The 27,477-nt window shown below is 37.0% G+C and overlaps 1 protein-coding gene across 2 annotated transcripts in view; it reads right to left on the bottom strand.

The window, feature by feature from the left end:
- ATG5 (autophagy related 5) overlaps positions 1-27,477 on the bottom strand; it is an 87,057-nt gene that overhangs the window by 23,162 nt on the left and 36,418 nt on the right. For both annotated transcript variants that reach the window (XM_087775049.1, XM_087775050.1), the window contains exons 6-7: positions 26,745-26,839; positions 4,938-5,055 (exon numbers count right to left, since the gene is read on the bottom strand). In XM_087775049.1, coding sequence (XP_087631175.1) covers positions 4,938-5,055; positions 26,745-26,839 — 213 coding nt within the window. The remainder of the gene's footprint in view (positions 1-4,937; positions 5,056-26,744; positions 26,840-27,477) is intronic.

Genomic DNA, 27,477 nt, shown 5'->3' with positions numbered 1-27,477 from the left:
TATTATCATAATTTTATAGATCACATACTGAAGTCAAAGAGACATTATGGCCAGAAGTATCCATTTGGCGGCCGGTCACGAGTAGTGTTCCCCAGGGATAGAGTTGGGGCCGGTCCTGTTCAACATCTTCATTGATGATCTGGATGAGGGGATCAAGTGCACCCTCAGTAAGTTTGCAGATGACACCAAGTTGGGTGGAAGTGTCAATCTGCTGGAGGGTAGGAAGGCCCTACAGAGGGACCTGGACAGGCTGGATCGTTGGGCCGGGGCCAACTGCATGAGATTCAACAAGGCTAAGTGCCGGGTCCTGCACTTGGGTCACAACAACCCCATGCAACGCTACAGGCTGGGGGAGGAGTGGCTGGAGAGCTGCCAGAAAAGGACCTGGGAGTGTTGGCTGACAGCCACCTGAACATGAGCTGGCAGTGTGCCCAGGTGGCCAAGAGGGCCAATGGCATCCTGGCCTACATCAGGAATAGTGTGGCCAGCAGGACCAGGGAGGTGATAGTGCCCCTGTGCTCGCCACTGGTGAGGTGGCACCTCGAGTACTGTGTTCAGTTTTGGGCCCCTCACTCCAAGAAGGACATCGAGGTGCTGGAGCGTGTCCAGAGAAGGGCAACGAAGTTGGTGAAGGGTCTAGAGCACAAGTCTTATGAGGAGCAGCTGAGGGAACTGGGGTTGTTTAGTCTGGAGAAGAGGAGGCTGAGGGGAGACCTTATCGCTCGCTACAACCTCCTTTCAGGTAGTTGTAGAGAGGTGGGGGTCGGTCTCTTCTCCCTAGTAACAAGTGATAGGACGAGAGGAAATGGCTTCAAGCTGCACCAGGGGAAGTTTAGGTTGGATATTAGGAAAAACTTCTTCACTGAGAGGGTGGTCAAGCATTGGAACAGGCTGCCCAGGGAAGTGGTTGAGTCTCCATCCCTGGATGTGTTTAAAGAACGGATAGATGCGGTGCTCGAGGACATGGTATAGTGATGACTTGTCAGTGCTAGGTTAACGGTTGGACTCGATGATCTTAAGGGTCTTTTCCAACCTTAACGATTCTACGATTCTATGATTTTTTGGAGGGTGGGAGAGAAGAAGAGTAATGAGAGGCCTAGAACTTGACTTCAGAGAGTACCTGGTGTTTGCACACTCAAAGCCCCAGAGCTCTTGCTGATTCCAAGTACAAGTAAGCAAGCTGTTCAGCAGAACACTCACATTGATCACTGGATTTTTCTGGTGCTCCTCTCTATAAAATGGGTCATTTTATAACACTCAGCTTGCCTAGTATCACATATGAATGAACTCCCTAGGTGAGAAAGAACTGAATTCAATTCCCAAAGGCAGTATTGAGCTGTCTAAATTATAATACTTCCTGAAGTACATTCATTCACTGTCCATCATTTCAACAATCAGGACTGATTTTTCGCTACAGAGCCCTGACACTAAAACATGCCCAGCCTGTGCAGGAAGACAAAAGTCTCACAGAAAACAAAGGTAGATGAGAGGTAGAGAGTGATTATAAGCTGTATAATGATCAGTGTGCATGTGTATGGAAATGAAGATTGTACAGGCAAGTCTACAACTCTGACACCTCCTAAATTTCTCTATTCAGCTTCAAATGGATACAACTACTTTAGAAGAAAAGCAATTCCCAGGTTTCCAAAAAACATTTGCAAATTAAATTCTCATACGCCCATCAAATGGATAGAAACACTCAGCTCTACAACCTCCTCTGCATTTTGAACTGATGGAGCATCCATTGACAGAGGAAGCTTGTTAAACTCTGTGAACTAGCATCAGAGAGAAAATGAGTTGACTGAGTGGGTTTCATGGAGACTTCAGCAGCACAGATCTGCTGAAGTTCTGTAGTCTCAGGAGTCTAGTCCACTGGCTGGAAAAGGGAGAAGTATGTCCTCGTTATGGCTGCTAACATTTCTATAGGCAAAACTCAAAAGTGCCACTATGCAGTCTGATGAGTTAGTGAGGTTTTTTTTCATAGCTCAAAGTTGTATTAGAGCATGAACAGTTAATATGGTGCACGTTGCGTTTGAATAGTGAATGAGATGAGTGGATTAAGCCAAGCAAGAGAATAATCAAAAGTTCACTTATTGGCTAAGTTGAATCATCAGTGAATAGAGAGTATGATGAACTGAAGCAGTCAAGCCTAAACCAGTGCTGCCCTTCACACCTCTGAAGAGCACTGACCTTACCTGTGCATGTTCCTCAGCAGTACGAATCACTGCTGTCATGGGCATCCATCTTTTCAGGTCATTTTCCATAAGTCTAATCCTTTCTCTGTCATCCTTCCATTTTGTCCTAGTTCTGCTTCTTCCTGATCTATCTCCTGGGTCTTTTTTTCTTTCCGTGTTGCCATACTTAATTTTCTACTTTGTATTCCCACCTGGGGTGCGGTCTACTTGTACAGCATACCCCGAACAAGTTTTCCCCAGTCCCTTATTTGACTATCCCCAGCTCCACCTGACCACCTATCCACCTGCATCTTCTCATTCTGCCAGTACAAACTGCCCTTCTTTTCAACGTTTGTTTCAATTAGTTTCTCCAAACGGGTCTCCAGACCGTCCGAATCACTTTGCTAGCAGGACTTCCACTCCCAATCTTTCACAGATTTCTTGCACAATCTCAGTGTATGATCCACATGCAATATGCTTCTTTTTCGCCCTCATCCTTTTATCGTCTCCTATCCCACTTACTCTGTCCAGGTGTTCACCGTTATTATGTCAGTTTTTGGCTTTTGCCCCAGTCTCTTTCATCCTGCCACATTGTTTATAGTCGCTCTCCCCATCACATTTAATGACTACCAGATCTGTCATTTTCTTCCAAATTACTTGTTCAGTCAGTCTGCCCCCCGCCCCCAGCTCTATGTATCAGTCTACCCCCATATCTCCTCAAGAGTTCACATTATTTTCTGCATTTAGCTCAGACAGCTTTCCTTCTGTTACCTACCAGACGAGGAGGAGAACACTCAGAATATAAGGAACAACTGAATAATGCAACAATACAAAGCTGCATTACAGGAGAAATTCTGCTGAATCCCAGAGAGCTCACGCCCATGTAAGGGATCAAATTTATTAAATTCTAAGTTTGCAAGTTGCTCAGTAGAATCTTAAGGATCAAAACTAGGCCAAATTTAAGCAGATTTATACAGGAACAGACAAGTATATTCCAATACAAGGAAACCCTTCTGGCAAATTACAAATCACTCCTCGTAAGGGCAGTACCTATTTTAGTTTCTTTTCTTCCAAGTAATCACCATTTTTTGCCCCCTTTTTTTTTTTTTTTCTAGTCTTCAACAAAAATGAAGCAAGCAATTAGCATAGCACATTTCTATTCTGCTATTAAAGGTTGGTGCATTTGTCAACATCTGAAAAGAAGGCCTACTAATGGGAAGCATCAAGTCACTGGCACTCAGATAAAATTACATTACATTCACGATTTTAATAAAGGCAGTAACTAGCACGTTCCCCGTCTGCAGCTTTAGCAAATAGACATAAAAATTATCATCCATTACATCCTGGAATAACTTTTGCATAAATGCTTTTTGAGTTTCTTTCATTTAATTTGTGCTCTTGACTGCCTTCCAAGTCAAAACGCGTCATCCTTCTTACTCTTTCTAAATTCACTTTGTACCTTTTCACTAGTGTCTGTAGGATCCTCACACGAGTACTTAAAGATGGTTAAACTTGCTTGTGCTAACATTCAAGTATCTATTTGTATCTTGCTTTATCTTTTGGACAGTTAGTTGAAAGCATTACCTAAAATTAAGCTCTAAAATTTATAGTAGCTTTAGGAAAAACAGACACATGGCTAGCAACATTCCATATTTTTCTTACCTTTTGTTATCTTTGGAAATTGTTTCCATGTGTTAACAAGTATTAAACAGGTGTAAAAAAATACTTTGAGATTTCAGTCAATTTCTAAGATCACCATACTTAAAGAAATCCATGACAACTGCTTGATTTTGAGTTACACAACTTCTGTGTACAACAGCATCTTATAAATTTTTACACTGATTTCAAAATCAATGCTTTACTGTCAAAAGGTGCTGATACTACACCAGTAAATTCTGTGCCAAGATCTTCTCTATAATATCAGCCATTTCTCAAAACAAATTGCAATTTATTGATTGAAAAAAAAAAAGTTACCCATTTACAGGTACTGGTAAGACAACAGCAAAAACAAAATGAAGAACATTTCACATTAAATAATTTTGATCTTAATTTGCAGAGTACATAACCTTTACATTTATGCCACTTAAAAAGTATATTGGAGTTCTAATAGTTGTAACCTTTGAAGCTAAAATAACACCCAGAAATGCTTATTTTTCTGAATATGTGCTGATCAACAAATGCTATTGTATGAAATGAAATAATGCTACATCAACTAATTGGTATTTGTCACACAATACTACTCAGTAACCATACATAAACTATTACATACTTAGAACAATCTCTTTCTTTTCTGGTACATTTTTAAAAGGTTGGGCAACAGGGGAAAAAAGTATTCTGAAAATATCTTCAATTTCTATCAGTTTTGGAGTTTTACATATGAAAAGTTTATGCAACATAAAGTTCAAGGTAACTTGAAATAAAACTTCTGTTGATGTTGCTTTAAGAATATTTTTTAAAAATGCAGAAAATAACATGTGAATGTTTTTATTAAGAACAGTGTGATGGCAAAGGAGTAAATTAATTTTAAAAGAAAGCTTCCAGAGATTAATTTTTCAGGTGTGCCTAAGGACTCAATCTTACCCTCTCCAAACACCGCAGGTGATTTATAATGGGCACAGTAAAGGACCAGGAAGGAGCGAAATCTGAAACTGTGCTACTGAGACATAGTCCATCTCCAAAATCTCCATATTAAAAAAAAAAACACCCAAACAATAAATCAACAGCAAAAATTATCATATTGGACAAAAGTTATTTCTACGGTACCTTCAGGGGTGATAGCACTAGGACACACATCTTTTAGTAGATCTCCCAAAGTATGCAACTGTCCTCCTGAAGCAATTGGTCGAAATAGCTTCTGTATAAAAGGTCTCTCTGTTGTTGCCTGTTTTAATAACAAAATTAGCAAAAACAACAATTTAAGGACCATGCAAGTACATAGTATTATTATTTGAGACAGGCAGAAGACAGGACAGAACAAGAGGTTGCAGCAGAAGAAACATCTGGCATTTCCATTCCCCCCCCCCCCCTTGCATTCCATTCATATCACGAAATGCAGGACAGTTTTTGTTTGTTAACAACTGAAAGTAAGTTGACACTCCAGAAAACTGTGAAAATAATCTATAAACAGTGTCATGGATATAAAAGTGTTAAAATATTTTCTTTTTCTTTAGAAAAAACAAAAACAAACTTCTGTTACGGGAATAGGATCTGCCTGAACAAAACATTTCAATATATTCTTAATTTAAGTAAAACAAGCAGTGAGCACAAACTTTGGAGCTCAACATATGCCTGTATGTTTTGCCAAGTCAAACCAATACTGTAACAAACATCCAATACTTTCTGCAATAGTCTGTCTTCCTCCTTTTAGAAACACATTAAGCACTTTCAATGGCAAACAAGTACCATTATAGCTCAAGCCCAGTGAATTTTTTTTCCAGTAGATTTTAAGTTGAAAAATTCAAACTATTTCAGCCACAAGAAACTGAGCACAATTAAAAAAAAAAAAAAGTGCTTCGCTTTGACAGACAACCTAGAGTCTTCTGCCTACTTAAGGAATTAGTCAGATGTAAAGAACATATATGCCCCACTTCTGCTGCAGATATGCACAGGAATTCAGAATGATTTCAACTATGGGTCCTGTTAGATCTTGCACATCATCCTAATTTCTTTTGGAGACAAAAAAAGCAAATCGACTGGCAGTAACTACTGCCAGTCACTGTCCACAATATAGGCAATAAAACTCCCAATGCTGCAGAAGCAGCAAAGTAGCTTATGTGATCTACAGATGGACTTATTGAAGAATTGTGGTGATGCTAAGGTAATCCCCTTCTTTGAGTATCTGTATAAGCAACCCCAGGGGCAGCAAGCATCTGATATTGAAAGGATAGGAAAAGGTTTTTTTCCTGACAACCTGACCTCTCCCCCTAAACTGGGCACCTGAGCGAGAAAACAGAAGTTAAAAACCTCTTATTCAATGAACCCAAAAATTTTAACCAAGCTCTAAATTTTTGCTGACAAATTTCTGCTAGCAGCTAACTCCAGAAAGCAGCTGATGTGGCCTGCATTATGGGTGACTGGGTTCCAGTAAACTACACTTTCATCACATACTATCTTAATTGGCAAAAAGCAATACAAGCCACTGCCCCTTCCAAATTTAGTTTCCTACCACTCAGAAAGTGGTTCCTGTCCTACTATGGTAATTAAACAGAAACAAAGCAACACAACTCAACATCAAGAAGTATATTATCTCCTGGTGGAGGTTTTTGTGGAAAAAACAAACCAACAAAACCAAGTATAGTAAAAAATTTGAAAGTTAGAAATTAATTTTGAAAGGAAGTTACGATGTGGTCTCTGTCACCTACCTACATGAAAAGCCACAAGCAGTAGATTAACCATGACAACTTAATTGTCATTCACCTCTGAAACAGCAGGGCAAGGAGTCTTTTCGTAAGAGTGGTACACTACCTCAAAGTAATTCCAGGGCAGTACAGTGCAGAACTGTTGACACACAGCTACTTGTTACTTCTTGCCAACAGTCTCCAAAAATGGAAAAATTCTCTTTTTCCAGTTATTCTTATGAAGACTGATCAGAAGAAGCTAACTAGCTGCTCTAGTCAATTCTCTATGTCCTCAGGGTAGCAGAACTTGGACACAAACAGTGCTAATGAAATGTCTGAACATTTGAAAAATGATGGGAGGCACACAGCCAGCAGGATCCACCTCAGACAGATCCACACTTGAGAAGTGAACTCTGGCACATTACACGGAAGAAGTGTAACTCCAAAACATGAAAAAAAAACCCAACCAAACGACAAACCCCCTAAAACATTGTTATAGCCAAAACAATTTTCTATTGAGTATGTTTTAAAAAAATAATCAATTATTCACAGAAGTCAAATCACAGCTCCCAAGTGCTTACCATCTGAAGTAGCAGAAGTGGAAATAAACACCAGGAGGAGGATGCAGGCAAAGGTGGTTATCATCAATAGACTTTTAAGATAAGAATTTCTCAAGTGCATACTGCAGGTTCTCATTATTTATCATTTCTTTTCCTAGTTATCATAATTTAATGCCAAGAGGGAAAAGCCAAAGATGTATTTTCTAAAATCTCCCACAGAGTTGCTGACTGCTGCAAAGCAATATCCTCAGCTGCTATCACGAAACATTACAGAAAATGAAATCAATTTTATATTTTAAGTGTTCAGCAATACAGATGTGGTAATGTAAATAAAAATCACTGGTCTCCATCAACGTTAAAATGATAAAAGTAACTGCACATTGTTTATACAAAGATTGTGGTTCGCAAATATAATCCCACAGGCAGAGTATTACCCCAACATGCTTACACTTCTTCCCTCCCATGCGGCTGATGCTTTATGCATTAAAAGAGTCAAAAGAAAAGTCCCATCCTACAATCTAGAATGTTTATAGGATAACTTTTCAAAGTATCTTAGTCATATAGGAGCAGAAATCACTTCAAAAAAATCTTACCATCACCCCTTTTGAAGTGTGGTAGCTAGTAATATAAGCCCAACTTGACTACAGCTTTCTGCTCTAGTATTTACTACAACAACACATGAAGGAATAGCCAACATAAGTAACTGCTTACATCATGTTGCATTTTGTACAATATTTGCTTAACCAATCATGCAAAACAGTACTATCTGTAATCTAACCCACAAAGACATCACTGAATAACTGTTAACTGACAATGATTTTAAATAATCTACATCAGGCCTAAAGCACGTATTCGTACAGTATCCATTGTTTTTTTCCTACTAAGATTACCATAGCTTCAACAGAATATAGCACTTCTTAAATTATTGCATTTTACAGTCTAGCCCCAACGTAGCTGTGAGCTGTTCAAAAGATGCTAGATGCATTTGCGGGATACAACAGGTCAGAGTCAATCAGTAACTGCTGATGACAGATCTACAAAGAAAATGCCTTCCAGTCTATAAGCGTATTAAGACAATCACCTGGCCCAGAGTTTCCAGTGCATTTTACACTAATCACGTCCACAATTTAGTATCAAATCATCACATTTTTACGAAAGCAAACATTCAATTCTAAGTTAATGTATTTTCTAGAAAGTTGGACTTATTTATTGCAACTGAAATTTCCCATTCTTCTATACTACTACATAGGAGCACAAATCTTGGGCTTTGCAGAACAAATGAAGACTTCACTCTTTCTAAAGAAAGTTTAAACAATAACAGTGATAAGAAAGTGACAGTGAAAACAAAGTTGTACTACAGTGAGAAAAAATAGATTAAAATTACCTATTCAGGCATACTGGCATTGAGAAGAGTTATAGGTGAGGGAAAGTTTTAAGAGGCCCTTTAAGGCAGCATAAAGCCTCACAGGATCAGAGACAAGCTATATAGTTACATACTGTGCTAGCAATTATAACTCTTTTTCTTCCCCATCATCCTGCCAAAAAAAGGAGTAGTCAGCTTGCCTGGTCCTTTTCAGAATCAACAGAACATCAAACACTGTGTGAAATCCACAATTTAATTAGTCAGGTATTTTGTACAGGATGCATCTTAAAATGAAAAACATAACTCATGAACTGCTGGGTTTTAATCTGGAAAAATCACAGAGTCACCAGTATTTCCATCTAGAGCAAAGGATTTGGATTTTCTGCCTAAACGCTCTGCTGCTACTCTAACATTATTCAAACAAATAAAGTTACCATACATATTGAACCCACAAAGTAAAAAAAGAATTCCTTACAATTCCCACATGTGCATAAGCTGGCAGCCTAAAACCATAAAACTTGAGACGACCCTACGTATTCCATCATGTTTTCAGTAATTTGTCAAGTTTTGTCTGTGCTGTTTTGTAATGGACCACTTTACGCTTAAAAAACCTCTCATAATTTAAATTTATCATTTTGTTTAAACTGATTTAAACTCAACCAAGAAACTTTAAAAGTAATAATAAGAGTTTGCATAATAATGTAAGTTATTTTATATAAAAAGGAAAGCACAGGAAAATTTACTACTCCCAGAAAATAAAATTAATTATATGATTTTTGTTATTTACTCGAAAGTACATTTTCCGTAGATTTTCTAAGATGTTTTCTGCTTTGTAGAAGTGCTTTCAATTAAAAACTTCAATGCACAATGAAAAAGCAACTGATTGAAAAGACGACAAACTGCTGTAGTCACAGAACCATCACAATACCATGTCTGTCTGAAAGCAAGATACTGCAAAGCCCCATCTGAAATACTGCTCTTTCACTGGTGCTGAAATGCAGTTTTCCTGCTGGTATTTCTGGGTGTGTATCTTTGGCTTCTTTTTGCTTAATATTAGACCAGAATCAGAGAGTACTTCATTGTGGAAAAGGCACAAGCAATGTTTCCGTTTTAGGTGTTTTTTGTTTTTTTTTTTTTGTTTTTGTTTTTTTTTAAGAAAAAGTTTAAGTTTCATTTAAGAAATGTTTTTTAAGAAAAAAAAAAAAAAAGACTCCACTCACTGGAAACTAGACAGGCAGGTTGTCAGACTGAAAGATTAAACAGAAGTGGCAGCTAAGACTGAAAATCACCAATAAGCTCAGGTAAGAAAGAATTTGTGCTAGAATGGGAAAGAACTATTTCTGGGTGTAGAAAAAGCAAGTTCTGAGGACCTAGCCTAAGGTGGCCCTCCTGAACTTGCCCTACTTCTTGTCCCAAGTTTTACGATTTTAATAATGTTATCTACAGTTGCTTCAACTGCTGCATATTTTGACTTTCATTCAGAAAGTAGTCACATATTAAGAGGGGTTACTTGGCTCTTAAGCTCATTTCATATATCCTGATACCTGCCAACAGAAACATTTGACTGGCTTCTGGGAAAAAAATGACCAATGAATAAAAAAATACCATATCAGAGAGAACTTTTACATATGTAAACAGCTAACATTGGATGGTGAAAACAAGCCAGCAAGGCAGTCTACGCAACAAATAGCATCAGTGATGTCGGAGGGAGAAGAACATTTGAATAGCAGGGCAAACATTGACTATCATAATCTAGACAACAAACAGGTGACTATACTGTAAAGCAATCTAAGAGCAGATTTAGTCCAACTCACGTTCATTATCCTGCATTATTGGGATGCCTGCAGGCTGCACAAGCTGGTGATCACAGCAGATAATAAAATGCTTTATAAGCAAAATTGTGTGTATGTAGCCCTCTAATTCTTCCCCCACCATTCAGTGCTGCTATTCTAAGCTTCCCATCTCCAATCACGCTCACTCTTTAACAAAAGCAAAACTAAAAACCAACCATTTGCTTTTGCAATGGCCAGTGTAACTCAAATAGATGAAATCAATTTTATAAGTTAAATTAAATGCTGCAAAATATTTCTGTATAAATTACTGGCCAATATCTATAGCAGTCCTTTTTTGTACTTTCCTGCCTATTTCTTGTTCATACAAGCTATTTAATATTTTGAATTATTAATTTATGTTCCACCTATCAAGACATCTTAAGCTTATGCTAGGACAACAGAAGAGTCTAGTGTGATGCTCCCATCCTAATTAACTCCACAACAGAGTAAAGGTGATCACTTAGCTAAAAATATCAATACTGCTTAACTGATACTTGTAAGTGATTCCTATTTCATCATTCAATTAGTAAAAGTGTACAAAAAAAGCTAGGCAACCATGTATGCCCTTTGTGTGTCCAAAGAAGGGCAACGAAGCTGGTGAAGGGCCTAGAGCACAAGTCTTATGAGGAGCGGCTGAGGGAGCTGGGGTTGTTTAGTCTGGAGAAGAGGAGGCTGAGGGGAGACCTTATCGCTCGCTACAACTACCTGAAAGGAGGTTGCAGCGAGGTGGGGGTCGGTCTCTTTTCCCAAGTAGCAAGCGATAGGATGAAAGGAAACACCCTCAAGTTGCACCAGGAAAGGTTTAGATTGGATATTAGGACAAACTTCTTCACCGAAAGGGTGGTCAGGCACTGGAACAGGCTGCCCAGGGAAGCGGTTGAGTCCCCATCCCTGGAGGTATTTAAAAGACGGGTAGACGTAGTGCTTAGGGACATGGTTTAGTGGTGGACTTGGCAGTGCTAGGTTAATGGTTGGGCTTGATGATCTTAAAGGTCTTTTCCAACCTGAACAATTCTATGATTCTATGTATTGAAGCAAATGCTACGCTAGGCACAAACTTGCGATATTAAACTTCAAATTCTCCCTTTCATTTGTAATCTCAAATTAAAAAAACACAGGAGACACTGCATTACTTATTAAATGGATTTGTTCTCCTATGGTCCGATCTTATTTGTAACTGTTTTTAATCTTAACCTATTTCGCTATTCACAATCACTGCTATTGCCCAGCATACCTTCCAGTTTATGCTTCTAAATAAATAGGTTCTGAAAGATCTGTGTGTCAGCTGGAGTCTTGGTATTTTACTTCAAAAAATATTTCAAAAAGTTACTATACTCTCACTTCTTCATCAACTATTTTATAAGCAATCACTTCATGCTTCAGCCAGGATAACCCTGAAACAGTGTTTTCAAAGCGTGCTAAGAAATAATACACTTATACACTCTAAGGCTAGAGATTCAAGTTACAGCATAACTTGAAATCCATTATTTAAATGCCAAAACACAACATCAAGGTAACTTCATTTTCACTACTGAATTGTAGTATAGTATACCTACACACAAACACTACATTCCAGCACGTTAGCCACAAACCTACAGATTTTTATAAAAAATTATGTAAAATAATCCATGTTTGTTACTTACAAATAAACTTAAATTATGTCCACTTCCCAAAGAATTCAATAATTCATTTCAACACAAATGAAGGAAGCCTTTTCTTAACAAGCTGCCATTACTCAAAGAGCAGTTTGAGAAGCAGAAGGAAAAAAAACCAGATTCCTCTCTGATACAAGACATTTAAAGCAAAAAACTGTTTGATTCTTACATCTTCATTAGATGTTTGGAAAAAAAAATAAATAAGGAAGTGATATGTTTCTTTCCACTTCACATCTTGCATGATAGCAAACAAGACTCAAAAATGGCTACTATGTCAGACAGAACTATAATACTTACATTTATTATGATGCAGACAATACTTTTTGACTTTGGCTTTTAAAAATTTCAGTGTAAGATACAGAAATCTTACACCCCCAAATTCATCTATTAAAGCAACTCAAAGCAAGTTACCTGCTAGAAGCAAAATGCAAGATCATTTAAATTAAAATTCTGATACAAATGGATCGCTAAAACAGAGGGAGACTTCCCATGGATTCCAAAATTATTATCACAAAGATTTCCAAGGAGGAAAATCATTTTAGTCACCATATATCTTTGTTAAATTATACACAGTTTAATATTGTGTTTTACCAAGATGAATGCGATAAAGCCAAACATGAAATAAATGTATTACATTCAGTGTCCTCAGACAATTGGAAATACAGTACAAGAGAGAAAATACAATGTTAATGTATTGACCAGCTAAAGAAAAAATAAAAAGAAACCTAATGTGAGAATGCCAGTTTAATAAATGCCTCTAAAATATCCCTGGATCAATTTTTCTTATTAGTCCAGTACTTTTTCTGTGCCGCAAGGAACTTTGATCACTGTCCTTAAAATCATTGTATTATTTATCACAGACTTGCTGCAAGCTGTAGTTATAAAATTCAATTTGTAGGTGTCGTGGTAACAACAAAGCTGACTTCTAGAAAAATGTAAGCAAATAAAGCTGCTCAGAATATTCATATTGCTTTATTAAATCTTAAGAAGTTATCTGAATTTCTGCATTAAAAAGTATTAATTACCCCCCTCTGTTTTCTTTTAAGTGATTATTTGACTTCAACATATCAAATTCAATGCTAACAGTCCACAGACCCGGGGGGGGGGGGGGCAGGGAGAGTGGATGGAATTTGTAATTTTGTTATTAAACCATTTTAACTGACTTTTGTCTCTGTTCCCCCCAAAGATTCTGTAGCAGCTCTTAGGCTGCCAGAATGCAAGGAGTTTCAAGAAAAGCTGTTCTCTCACTTTTTATGCCCACAGATTTACAATGACAAAATTCCAGTGTGAAAATCAGAGACTTTCAAATAAAGACGGGCTCAAGTATATACCTTTCTTTTTGGCTTAGTTTGTGAGAAGGATGCAAGGTGACTACTTCATAATTGCTCCAACGCCCAAGACTCTGCAACAGTCTCAACTAATGCTTTAAGGGTCTGTTTGCAAATCGCTGCTTTCCGATGACGACAGACACACAAAAGGGAGGAAATTTGAATGCTGGTAATATTTATTCTATTAGAATACTGAAGCAAGGTATTTCTACAAGCTTGTTCCACTTAACAAAAAAAAAGAAATGTAAAACCAGCTTATTTCTACACGAAGCCTAATTTCAGCCACAGAGCAAGGTTGTCTCTGCCACTCTAGAGCACAGCATTTCATGCTATGTGGAACTTTCCAGTGACAAAATGAGAGGTTACCTTCAGGAAACTCAATGCTCAACAGGATCAAAATGAAACACACTAAAATACCTCTTTTTATTTTTATCTATTTATTTTTTAAAAAGAACATGGTCCCCTTATTTTAAATAATTTCCTTAGAAGCACTGGTTACACTGTTGCCAGCACATATAATTAATCCTTGCCAATTTCTTTGCTAGAAGGAATATACCATTGTCTTAGAAAGCGTATTAGGCAGCTGGAACTAAAGAAATTCCCTCAACAGTAGACCTCACAAACTAATTACTCAGACTTAACCTTTATTTTTATACCTGAGAGACTCAGCTAAAAATCAGTAACTGCTCTCCTCCATTTTCCTCGGCTAGCCTTCATTTGAAATATTAAAACAGTAGGTTATAAGAGGCATCCACACAGCCGCAGTAAAGCAAATTAAATGAAAGTTACAACTCTCTTCCTCTGCATTTTAAGCAATTCCCCCCCCCCCAATCAAATCCCACAACAAGCAGTCAATGACTATATGAAGGACAACTGGCTAAAGTTAAACTCAATAAGAAATACATATACACACTGAAAGAAGCTTCAAAGAACTCAGTCTTCCTCAATCATCTATTAAAAACCCTATAAACTTCATCTCCTTTGTAAGGCAGCAAGTTCACCCTTGATTTTCAGCTCAAAAGCTAAAGTACACACATATGCACACACAAAAAGGAAATGATCTCTTGTTTTATCCATTTGAAATCTGTCACCTTTCAAATTTCATCACTATTTTTGGAGCTTCTATTACAAGAGGCACAGAACATGACAACATGATTTGTCTTTATCCTGTCATCATTGCTCCTCTCCCCTCCTTCAAAACCTTTCAAGCTATAGAGGGCTTCTCCCAGACACCCCATTGCTTTATTGTATACCTTTGATGATTTTTCTATTTCACTTACTCTCCAAGTTGTTCGGACTAGAACAACGGTCCAAGAATATTAAAAGACTATTTCTAGTATTTCTTTAATTAGTCTCTGCAAACTTCATCTAACAGATGCTCTAGTTACGATTTTGTGTGCTTTGAATAAGGCTGGCACTGCTTTTGTTAGCATTCAGAATTTTGAACTGCTTACCTGCAACATCACATCGCTGTTCCAAGAATAAGGTCCGTCACATTACAAAATAGAACTAATTAATTTTTTTTTAATAAAAGACTGAAGTAATGGTTTTATATGTCCAACATGTAACTAAAAACCGTAAGACCAAAAGAAGGAGTATAAACATGCTCAACACACCTCTCTAGAATTACCAGAAAAATTGACTCACTGACAGGATGTGATGTGGGTTGCAGGACTAGCTGTAAAGTCAACATATATAATAAATCGAATGACTTGTTTTTCCCATAATACATTCTAAATTGCTCTAATAAATTATATATTTTCAGTGGCTGTAAAAATTACAATATATACCTGATTACAACCTATAGAAAAAAAACACATCCTTTTGTTTTTTCTTGAGTTTGTATTAGGATTTCTGCAGTTACATGGCCAAAAGGAAGCTTTGCTTTCCTCATGAAGTTAGAAGTCTTTATGGTGATGAACAGGAAGTTTATACTCCCTAATATTTTTAAGAGGCATATAACAACAACAAAAAGATTGAACAAACGGGTTACACTTCATACATTTAATTCACACTAACAGCAGTCACATAAATTAGTAGTGCAGAAGTGTATCACTAGGTCGAAGCATAAGATAATTCTATGAATACCTGTACCTACGCTTTAATATGGTCATGACAAATGTGTGTTTGGGTATATCTTTAAAACTTCTTTACCCCTAAGATATGAAATGACATGAAAGGATAAGATACAAGAATAACATATACTGTTAAAAGAATATTGCATAACACGAAGAACATACAAACTTACTCAATGGATCATTTTTCTCCTACAGAAGTATGTATCCAAATTACCTCAATCTGATTTTCTTGTATTTGCATACTTTACATGATCAAGAAAATATAAACTTGCATTCAAAATTATAACCTGCTAACATATCAAGTAGTGAAAATTTTGTTATTCTTGAAAGCACTCTTAACAGTATTACACAAGCTGGAAACCCTTTAGTTTTTGAACATTAATGATCACTGTTTTAAAAACAAGAACAATTAGATGACGTGTTCCCTTGGTGGAAGCTTTAATTTGTTATGGTCTGTTATGTGGCAAATGTGATGTCAAGAATTGATGCAAGTAATACTTAATGCCAGAATTAACTAGTATCTTTGTGGCTTTAATTTGACCGAAGTCTCCACTACTAGAATTATAAATACATCTGCAATAAGGTTAAAATTTTATGTAGTAGGGCTTATTACAGTTATGTCTAGATAAAAATATTGAACAATTTTTGGTCATGAATAGTTCAGTACTATTCTCCTAATCATGTGTGGGCAACAACTCATGTCTTCCTTGAAGCCTTTCATTGAACAGAGCACACTGTATGAAGCAACTGCAGCTCTATCCTAACCGCCTACACGATTAATAATTTAGCATTATTACAAACCTACAGAGAAATATGGCAACTATTTCAGTTAATTCTCCCACACATGTCGTTGAAGGCCATTACTTGCTCATCTTTAAAAAGATTAAAGAACCATTTAAAATATCACCCTTTTCCATAGTAACTGGCAATGTGCTTCCTTACAATCTTTCGGAAAATCTTTATGTAATAACAACAAAATGAGTTATTACAACAAAATGAGTTATTACAATCATGTAAACCATTTGAAAGGTAGTGTCCTAGCACAATGTTCTACTAATCTGAAAAAGATATGCCTAGTTAGAACACATCCTTTACCAAATTTAAGTGATTAAAAATTTAATGGGTTGGCTTAATTGTAACACTTCAGAGTAGAAGACATTGCTTCAGTTTCTATTACTGTTTCTAAAGATGCATCATGCTATCCACACTGATTTTGGGTTCATGTCAAACATTCACATCACAATGTGTAAGGGCATAAAGGAAAAAAAAGGCACAAACTTGTCTCAGATCCTTCTAGGAATCCTAGATTTTAGCTTTGTAGCATCAAGTAGAAGCCTGTCACAGAATTCATGAGAACAATGGTTCCTAGCGAACAAACATCTTTTGGGTTTTCCGAATGGCTTTTCAGCATGCTAGCATGTTGATTCTGAATCACAGAATCCCAGAATGGTTGAGGAAGGGACCTCTGGAGGACATCTGGTCCAAATCCCATGCTTAAGAAGGGTCACCTACAGACAGATACCCATGTCCAAGCGGCTTTTAACTATCCTCAAGGATGGGGACTCCACAACCTCTCTGGACAACCTCTACCAGTGCTCAGTGACCCTCACAGTAAAAAAGTATTTCCTGATGTTCAGATAGAGCCTCCTGTGTTTCAGTCTGTGCCCACTGCTTCTGGTCCTGTCACCGGGCACCACTGGAAAGTGCCTGCCTCCTTCTTCTATGCGCTCTCTCTTCAGATATTTATACACATTGATGAGATATCCCTGAGCTTTTTCTTCTCTAGACTGAACAGTCCCACCTCTCTCAGCCTTTTTTTCCCCCTCATATTAGATGCACCAGTCCCTTAATCACCCTAGGGGCCCTTTGCTGGACTCTCTCCAGTAGCTCCATGTCTCTTCTGTACTAGGGAGACCAGAACTGGACACAGTACTCCAGGTATGGCCTTACCAGTGCTGAGTAGAGGGGCAGGATCACCCCTCTCGACCTGCTGGCAACACTCCTTCTAAAGCAGCCCAGGATACCCTTTAGCCTTCCTTGCCGTAGGTCCCACTGCTGAACTCCCTGTATTCTTTGAATTCAAAGGTTATCTAGGAGAACCTTCACATTTATGAGCGTAGACACCGTGACCCTTAGAAGACGTTCACAGATTGTACTCTCTTCCATCTGAAGTGGATCTGTCTGTTTTATAAAAAGTTCTTATTGTAGAACCTCAGTCCCACTGGGTACATGAGTCTACTGTGTGTAAGAGTGGTTGCAGACCTGGTAAATTAAGAACAGCCATGACACAACCACATCCCTTTAAAAGTAAGGTATTTTCATAATGTTGTTTCTGAGAAAGTCTGCAACTGGTTGATAATTTCCATTGCTGTTGGGAAATACGGATTATTTAATAGTAACTCTTCTCTGAAATCTGTTTTATGTCCACAGAAAAAAAATCTTTCTTCTGCAAGCTGCCAAATCATCTATGGAAGGACTGAGTTTACTCTTTCTTCAGTTCTCAACCAAGAATTTCATATTTCTTCAAGGTTTCTGTGAGAAAACAGTTGGATAGATGATGGGTTGAAAATGTACATCTGTTCTTCAAGGCGTGTTAAAGAACACCTTTAAAATGCTCATTATGCTGTAAGTGACTCCAAGCAGTGTTCCTTACAGAGCATGATCACTTGGAGAATGGTCCTAAAGTCCCTCGTTTAATGAAGGCTGAAGCACCACTGAAGCACCACTAAAGCCACATTATTTTGGTTTCCATAACATGACAAAAATTAACAAATGTGTGAAGAATCTCCCTAAGCCTGCAAGATGGCCCCTAATATTGCTAGAGCCGAAGGAGACTCAGCCCTGATCAACACCTGCTTGTATCCAACTTGGACAAGATTCTTAACTGAATAAGTGGTTAAAAAAAGCTGTGTTGAAGTGGCCAGTGCTTTGGGTTTTTTGCCAAACAGATGAAGAACTCTCCTAAAGGACTCTCCCCAGTCAATGTCAAAATACAAAGCCCACAGCACACCAAATACATGCCACAAAGCTTCAGTCTGGGATGCATGCAGCTATGGACAAGACTCTGGCAACACAGCATCTTGAATATTGACCTGGGAAAACCCTAAGTATTTAGGATTGTCCAAAGCACGGTATTGTTCTTACAAGTAAGAAAGAGTACATCTGTAATATATGAAAGCTACCCAGTGTCCATGTTGCAAGAAAAAGGGAACAAAGGTTTGAAAGGTGGTGATGATCCAGCTGCTTTACAAGAAGGGTCTAAGAAAAACAGACAGAGTTCTGGGCACTGAACTCAAGAGACAGAATGTACCAAAAAGTTTTTTAGGACAACCTGGAACAAACATTAGCCAAAGCAAACATCCTGTTACACCTTGTGGGTCATTTTTAGCAAGAGTATATATTGCTAGAAGTTCCATTACCAGTTCCATACCAAAAATTGTGGAAGTACCACTCACAATCACTTTCACGTCAAAATACCTAACAAGCATGGCTGAACCACATTCTGGCTGTAGCCTAGCCTTTCAAACGATCTGGTAAATTTGCTTGTGCAGGGAAAGTAGCCCTATATTCTCTGAACAACTGAATTTGCATTATTTAACCTCAGGTGAATTGTACAGATCCTAGAAGCAGAAGAAAGTCAACGCTCAAGAGAGAGTCATAACACACAGAACAGACAGCAGGCAACGGTCATCAGGCCAGAAATAACTGAGACTAAACAGAAGAAATAGTTCCAAGAGATCGTTTTGTTGAGCACTAAGAAGACAAAGACATCTACAATACAAGTATGGCCTTGAAGTATTAAGTTTCCTTCCCAGAAAAGGATTTGTATTTGCAATTGATAAAATATCAAGGTATCTGAAGAGTCTGACAAAAAAATCAATAGGGCTTTTCACAGCTGCGGTGTCTTATGTGCATATACAGACCTAAGCCTCACATAAAAAGTAAGCAACTGAGTACTGACTACCTATGAAGCAAACAACTTCAGAAACGGATTTACATCCACAAAAGCAAACATTATTTGCTTAAGAGCAATGAATAGTACTTTCAATCTACTTAAAAGTATTAAACCCAATAACTCTCTTAGTTTTCTACAATTATGATAACTAGAAGAAACTCCTATAGTCAAGGATAGCAAAATTTCAGAAATTTATGTTTATTAATTCATAACGTATTCTTAGAGTATGGTGTCATATCCCACTTCCTCATACATTTTGTTCCATTCCACGTTTACCTGTGTACAATTTGCTTTCAGTCTTCTGGAAAGTGCAAATAGGAGTCTTGGTACTTTCCAAAAAAACTGAACACGCTCTGTATTTTCTAATCCTCAATTTTGTGCAAAAGTTAACCTGCTTTATTTACCTATTTCACCTAAAAATAAGTAAAGGAAAAATAAGATGGCATACTGATATTGACAAATCAAAACAGGTCCTGCTGTGACTTTCATCTATGCAGAGTTAACTTTTTGCATTATCATCACAGGCTAGGCTTTGTTTTAGTTCAATTCCTAAGCAATAGGCAGAGCATATGCTGCGCAGCCACAGAAATAACCCTTGAAGATGACATTCTTCATCCCTCTGAAGAAAAAATTTCCTATCTGCTTTTCCCCTTTTTTCTGAATGCAGAGAAGTTCACCAACTGGGTTTTTTATTTTGCTATTATGTCAGAGTACGAGAGCCCATCTCAGAGGAATACAGCTCCGGATTGCAAGTTTCAGGTAGCAGAAATCCCTCTTGCTACAAAATAAGAACCTGACCACACGATGAAGTATGTAGTGAAAGTGGCAAATCAGTTTGTGTTGACTAAAGCAAGTGAAACAGAGAAGTAAAATGATCAGCTTTAAGGATCAAAAGAAAGGCAGCAATATACTAAAGAGCACCGCATTTAAATGACAAGACCTAACACTAACTCTACACAGAACTAATTCAACTGAATTACTGCTTCATTCATTGCCTTCATCCCAGCCTCTCAACATATTCATATTCTTAAGAATTAATACTCAAGATTGAGGTGAAAAGTGCAATTATTTTTTTTAATTGCATGCATATATTAACTTCCATAACAAATTTAGGATGATATATAAATATACAAGAGTACTACCTTAATAAAACAATTTAGGGAAATAGAGCCACAAGAATTTAAACCTCGTGGTTTAAATCCAGATTTGTAGCACCAACATTTACATAAACTTATTTATATCCATGTTCATTATCACAAGGCAATTCAGAGAAAAGATGACAAATTAGAGTTTTATACAAAAATAATTTGCTAAAAAAAACCCTACCAATTTGTGATTAGGGAGTGCATAAAACAAGATTAAAGCATTTTCAAATTAAGAATAGACAATTTTTTTTTTTTCACCAAAAGTGTTCATTATTTCATCGTAACTCAATGTATTTTGACTTATCTTTTGTAACAAATAAAAAATCTATAGAACTATTTACACAAAGTTAATTGATTAACTACTGAGATGCTGCTGTTTTTTGATACACCTAGATTCTTCTAAGATCTAAGATTATCTGATATGATGAAAATACTACCCAGTTTTCCCCAATATGCAGAATCCAGTATATCCCTAAATTGTTTTAAACTATTTATAATGTAATTCAGAACCAAAACAAACTATTTTTCATACAAGAAAATTAGTTTATTCTCTGTATATAAGCTACATGTACATTCAACTCATAAGGATTACTGTAGCTCCTATTGACAAGCCTGAGCTAGCTTAGAACTATCCAGCTCGGTAACAGTTCAACCAGGGCTCAGAGAAGGTACCCAAAGCGAGGTTTTATATCCCCATCTCTCCTGCGCCTCCTTCCCTGAGCACTATGCAACTTTTACAATAGCTTTGAACTAGGCAGATTGACAGTTTTACAGATAACTTTGGCATATTTATGTAAACTTTAGTCACATCTCTGACAACAAATACAGTTTATAATATCAGAATTTTTCTTTTAAAAACTCTGATTGACAGCCCCCATCCTGTACTGAGATTCTTAAAGGCACAAGGCTGACCTTGCACATGGGTTCCTTAAGTCTTTTAAGAGAACTGCATGGACATTCCTTAATACAAAACATGTAAAAAAGTCATCTTTAACAGCATTGGTTTGAGCTAGCCCATTTCACTTTGCACTTAGATGAACCAGAAAAGCTTCTGCAATTATGGAACCTCAACTGCGGTGACAGTGACCTTCAACTCAAGGTGACAACTTGTCAAATTGCTATTACTTTCAGTACAGAACTAAGCAATCAAGTTCAGAAAACAAGTACCCATAGCAACTTACGGATCATGCTGCCCATATGCAATATTTGATAGAAGGTTTTGAGTTTGGTGTGTCCCCCCACCCAATAATGAGGCCCCAGGAAAAAATATTTGCCTACCAAAGCTTTCCAACTTTCTCATTCATAGAGCTTTGATTTTGAAATAATTTAAAACTGGTGAAAGTGTGCTAGTGTTTCTTCAGTGCTGAACCATCAGTTATTAGAATAAGTCATTCTGTGTACTCGATGAATTGGAGTCCATTTTTTTTTCAGCACAGAAATTCAGCTGAGCATAGCTCTGTTACAGAAATCAACCATCATTTCACATTATTTTCCTATTCATTCAAACTTCCTCTTTGTAAAAGGAAGTTTTTAAGAAATAAATTTATCTATTTTCAGCAGGTCCTTTATGAAAAGGTCATTTTTAATAAATAAGAAAAAAGTTAAATAAGGTATTACACACAGGTCTAGTCAAGAGCATTTTGCACTAGCCAAGAAGACGCTGAAACTGGCTGTGTTGTGTTGCCCTCTTCAGGTCAACAGCACTTACATTTTCCAGTTCTTTTGCTTGATGAGTCATTGCATTTCAACTTCTTTCATAAAAATTTTCAGATTTGCAGTTTCAAGTAGCAGCTAACTTTACCTCTATCCCACCAGTGCTTGAAGTATTTTTGATCTAAAATCCTACAGAAATAAACTTTACTTTTGGCCTCTATGTCTCCCTAACTTTAACACTAATCTTGAGAATTATCAAAAAATCAGCTAGTGTTTGAAAAAATTACTAAAAAAACAACTTCAGCACTGGTAAACAAGCCTCATGACAACAAGCTTAAAGAGCTCAGTTGATTCAGCTTACCAAAGAAAACTGAAGCTGCTGAAATCACTCCATAAGTGAACTTGGAGGTTAGAAAGTCAGATGACTTTAAAGTGGTGTAAGGCAAAACAGAATCTAGAAACTACCGTTGAAGTCAGACAAATTCAGCCTTGAAATGCAATGAAGGCTTTTCACCCCAAAACAAAAAAAAGATTGTAATAACCTACTAGCATAAAAGGATGGATTCATTATTACTTGAAAACTTTACAGGTGGACCTTCTTCCCAAACAATCTGTTTTGATCAGTTTTTGAGTAGTTGTCATAGCATGAGCCAAATTGTGATGCTGATTTGCATACTTGTAATGGGTTTTGCAATTGATTATCCGAGCTCTGCCAATTAATGTGGAAATACAAATAAAACAGTCTTCCATTGCTTGGGAAAGGGCCATGCTTGGGCTTCTCATTCATTTATAAGCCAGATATTAATAATGTCTTTGAATATTTCATTTCCCCCTCCCACCTTGCTATTTTTAGAGGACGGGTCATGGTAGACATTTACATCTATTTAGACATCTCAGTGCTGCAACTTTGACAGAAAGAGCAAATTGTTAGATTTAACCAATGTATTATCAAGTATGGATTATCTCAGTCACATTGTTAAGGCAGACAAACATCATAACAATTTGTGACTGTATGATTTAATCACGACATCTTAAGGGACTTAGGATAGCAAAAACCTGTTTAAAGCTAAGGCCTACTATGTAACTAGGCAATAAAATTAATAACCTAACCAAAACCCTTAAAAAATAGAGGCAAAGGAAATGCTCATTCTAGTACCATGGCATGTCCCAGAACCCAAATAAAGGAACAAACAAACAATCCCAGATCATCACCTTTTAGGCTGGCAAACACACAACAGCCAGCCTGCCTTAAGCCAAGTGCGACTCTAGAAAAGCTCAGAAGAACTTGTCATGAATAGTTCTAATGCATTTTCTTTCACATGCTTTTGTAATTTTATTCTCAAGAATCAAATGCTATTTACAGCTTTAAATCCCATATAATCATAGGGCAGACTCCAGAGTAAAGGAGGAAGATTGACAGAGAGAGAACAAGCAAGAGCAAGTGGGTGAGCATGACATGGGGAGAGAGCAAGATACCGAAACTCAGGGATACGTGCAAACCAAGTGCACAACGACTGAGACTCAGAGTGCTCCCATCTGCAGCGTAAGACAGCAGACAGTAGTTCATCAGGGTAGTCTCTATCAGCACGTAGAAACTCCTCTCCAAGTGCCTGACTAATATGCCCTGTCACAGTGCCTGGAGCCAAAGACTGACGAAAACTTCCTGCCATCTATCAGCCATATAGTTTGTTCAATTAGAAAGTGCAAAACCAGCTGGTCTTATAAACATGGGGAAAAAGTCCTCAAGCCAAACTAGCTCTAGTACTGTACAAGAAAAGTAACACTCTTAAATGCATAATATACTCAAAACATTACTATTGTTTTCTCTCTTGCTATTGAAGAGCAAGTGAAAAAAAGCACTCTACTCAACAGTACTGTCAGACAAAAAGGCAAAAACGTTTTCGTGCAACTGTCAACTGAAGACAAAGTAGCTTATACCTCTGAAGTGATGAAGTGGGGCTTTTTTTTTTTGGTTGTGTGTAAGTAAAAGTGTCACAAAAATATAATCACTATTATTAAACTGTCTCTGGTAGAAAAAGTTTCCACCTATGTCAAAGGTTCATCTGGTGCAAGTTCCATATGCCCCATTTCAGACTATGACAGCTGGTAATAAAATCTCCAAGATCTTAGCTAACTTTTAAAATTGCAAAGGAGTGGATCCTTAGTAATACTCAGTCTTTTTCTTCATCTTCTACAGTAGATGCCAGGATTCTGGTCCAATCTTAGCTGCTACACTTAAAAAAAAGAGGTGCTGGACAAGGACTTTTAAAATTACCTGTGGTTAGTTTAGTTCTGACTTACCCAAGTACGACGTTCGTATTTTTGCCATCTCTTTCTCCCCCACACACCATCAGATTTGGATACCACATGAGGTATGATTCATATTATTCTTTAGAAATGTATTTTAATAGACAAGCTTTACAATTGAAAAGAGCCTTTGAGTTTTGAAAATATCAGGCCTTCAATGAAAAGCATGTCAGATCACTTTATTGCATGCATTTTTTCCGCAGCAACTTTTCCCAGTCACGTTTAATCGTTGCTAAGACTGATTTTTCTTAGTTGATATCCTAATCCAGTACATTTCTTTGAAGGAAAACAAATTCATCCACCTCATACTGCCAAAACACAATCTAGGCAGTTCCCTTCACAGAATTTCCTTCTAATAACTTTGGGAATGGAAGGTATGGAGACTAAGAGGAGGAACTCTCCCCACTGAAGGCAATGCCTAGTAATTCCCTGCTACCTGTGTATCCTTAAGTATCTGCAAAAACACTGTGAAAACACATCGGGAATAAATGTCCACTGTAATACAAACCCAGGCTAAATTGGCTTTCAGGTATTTATGTAGGGATATGCAAGCAACCGATTAGAATGCAAAGCTGACTTCTACCATCACTAAGGAAAATTAAATGCAATTGGGATGGGGGTTAAATACATCTTAAGAACACTTTCAAATCAGTTAATGACAGACATGCATATGCTGAAGCAAGTACTGTAAAATTATGTTAAAACTACTGGAATTAACTCCTTGCTTGGAATCAAATTATAATCTCACCCTTCCTAACGCTTTCTGAAAATTCCTCTAAATACATAGACTTTTATGATGAGCAGTAATCCGCACACAAACCAACAAACCAAATAAAGCTAGAAACACCTGCACCCACTTTTTTAAAAAAGAGGAACATTACTGAAAATATTTAGAAATATTAAGAGCAGCATTACTGAAAATAATATACACCAACCTTCTCAAAGGCTGTCTCAGCATCATCTTTATTTGTGTTTGGTCCTCTATTCTTAGTTAGATATTTGGGGTTTAAACTACCACAAGTAAGGCTTTCCAATTGAAAAGATAATGAGAATCAAGATAAGTACTACTGCCTAAAGGGATAGGTATTACTGAATTAGACTTCTTTTTTTTTTTTAAAAAAAGCTTTACTAGCATGAAATCATGTGGTATCATAGAAAATTTCCCTCATGGTTTAAAGGTCTGTACCTTATTCAGACAGCAAAACCTCCATTTCGCAAACCCATTTACGTGATTTCTATGAAAAGACTTAAAAAAAAAAAAAAAAACCAACCTATCGGAGAACAAACAACTTAGTTACCAACCAAACAAAAAGCTGTGAGTGAACTACTTTTCTTGATACATACTTTTTGATACCTACACAAACCTTGCCATCTGCTGTGATCTCTGACAAAATAACTGACTTCCGTTCTCAATCTAAGGTTTCGCTATGACAGTAAGTGTCTTATATCTAATATTAAAAGTTACTTCAGTCCCATTGCAAGATCGTATAGGTTTGTACAGTCATTAAAACCTGTTATAAAGTAGTATCAGACTATTCAGTACTATGAATAAAGGACTTTTTTGATAGTTACAGGTGCAAAACTTAAATGTAAACAGATGAAAATGTTTCAAAGACAAAACAGAGCAGAACTATTTCATTTACCGAGGGGCTACACGAATTCTGTATAAGCAAGAGCTTATACAGAATTAAGCCCTACTTAATTCCAAACTTCATTGTGACCCTAATGCTATAAAAAAAAAACTAAGGGAACACAGAAAAATTGTAAGGATTCCAAGGAATATGTCTCCAAATAAACTCCTGAGAAAAATGGAACACCAGTGTATTAAAACAGAAAAAGTATTCAAAGCTAGTTTTGGATTGTAAAGCATACAATTGGAGGACAAAGGTAAGAACTAGATGCAAGACCTAGGCCGCTACTTTCACCTTATAATGCCAACAAGAAAAGATGCTTACACAGTGTTTGAGGGAAGTGTTGCTCCTGAACTACTTGACTTAGACCTTTCAGAGGGCATTTTGCATCCAAAGCAGTCTTCATAGTTAGCAGTTATTTTTAATGACAGAATTAACTTTTTTTGAAAAAAAAAACAAAAACAACCCCAAACCCAAACATAATCTATACCAGCATATTCTCAAGTACCTCACTTACAACATAATAAACCGTAATTACCTATTAGAATAAATACAGTCTATTTTGTCTTTGCTAATTCATACAACTCAAGGGTCCAGCAAAGACGAGCATACAAAGTTTTACCATAATGTTAGAAAAGGGAACGTCTAATTTTGAAAACAGATTATGATATATGACACCTCAGTGGAAAAGTTTGGTAAAAGTGGTTTTATTTCATTGTCTCCTACCTGGTAAATTCTAAATGGGATGTATCGAAATCCACTATCTTCTGGAGGATACTCCATGAGTTTTCGATTTATTGCCCAAAACTGCTCAAATTTATCTGTGAAGGTAAAATTAGATTTTGTTAATATTAATAACATATATTCTTTTTCAGCTAAAAGAGGTAAATGAGACACAAATGGAACAACATGCAAGCTTTTCTTCCAAAAGTTTGACCTGTATGAATTTATTTTCCCCACATTTCTCTTCCCTATTTAGCCTGAAGCCAAAGGTAAGTCATCTGCGTTCTCCTATGAAAGCAGTGATGTGGCAACTTACTGAACTGAAAGGGAAAGCAACTTGAATTCATATCGTATGAATATCATAACCATATCATAATTCACTGTTAGGGAAATACTGAGCCACAGATTATGGATTTCAGTACCTCAATTTGCAGTGCCTGTTTCTCCACTCCCTGCTGCTACTGGTTCACACTGTCTCACAGTTTGTTAAAATATCTAATTGTTCTTAACTATAGATGAACAATAGGTGTAAAGTATAGAGAAACTAAAGTAGTAGAAAAACTTCTTGAGGTCTTTACATTTGGATATGTAAATCTTAAAATAATCTGCAACAATGCATGATATAATCAGAAAATATATTGCCAGTTTCATGACACAACCTGAAAATAATAGTTTATGTTTGAAACACATTTTTGTTGTTAATATCCAAGTAACTATGTTTAGTAAAGTAGCCCAA

Source organism: Nipponia nippon, unplaced genomic scaffold (assembly GCF_047370975.1).
Source record: "Nipponia nippon isolate SJK-2023a ecotype South Korea unplaced genomic scaffold, ASM4737097v1 scaffold_4, whole genome shotgun sequence".
Taxonomy (NCBI): domain Eukaryota; kingdom Metazoa; phylum Chordata; class Aves; order Pelecaniformes; family Threskiornithidae; genus Nipponia; species Nipponia nippon.
This window is presented reverse-complemented; position numbering and strand designations above follow the sequence as displayed.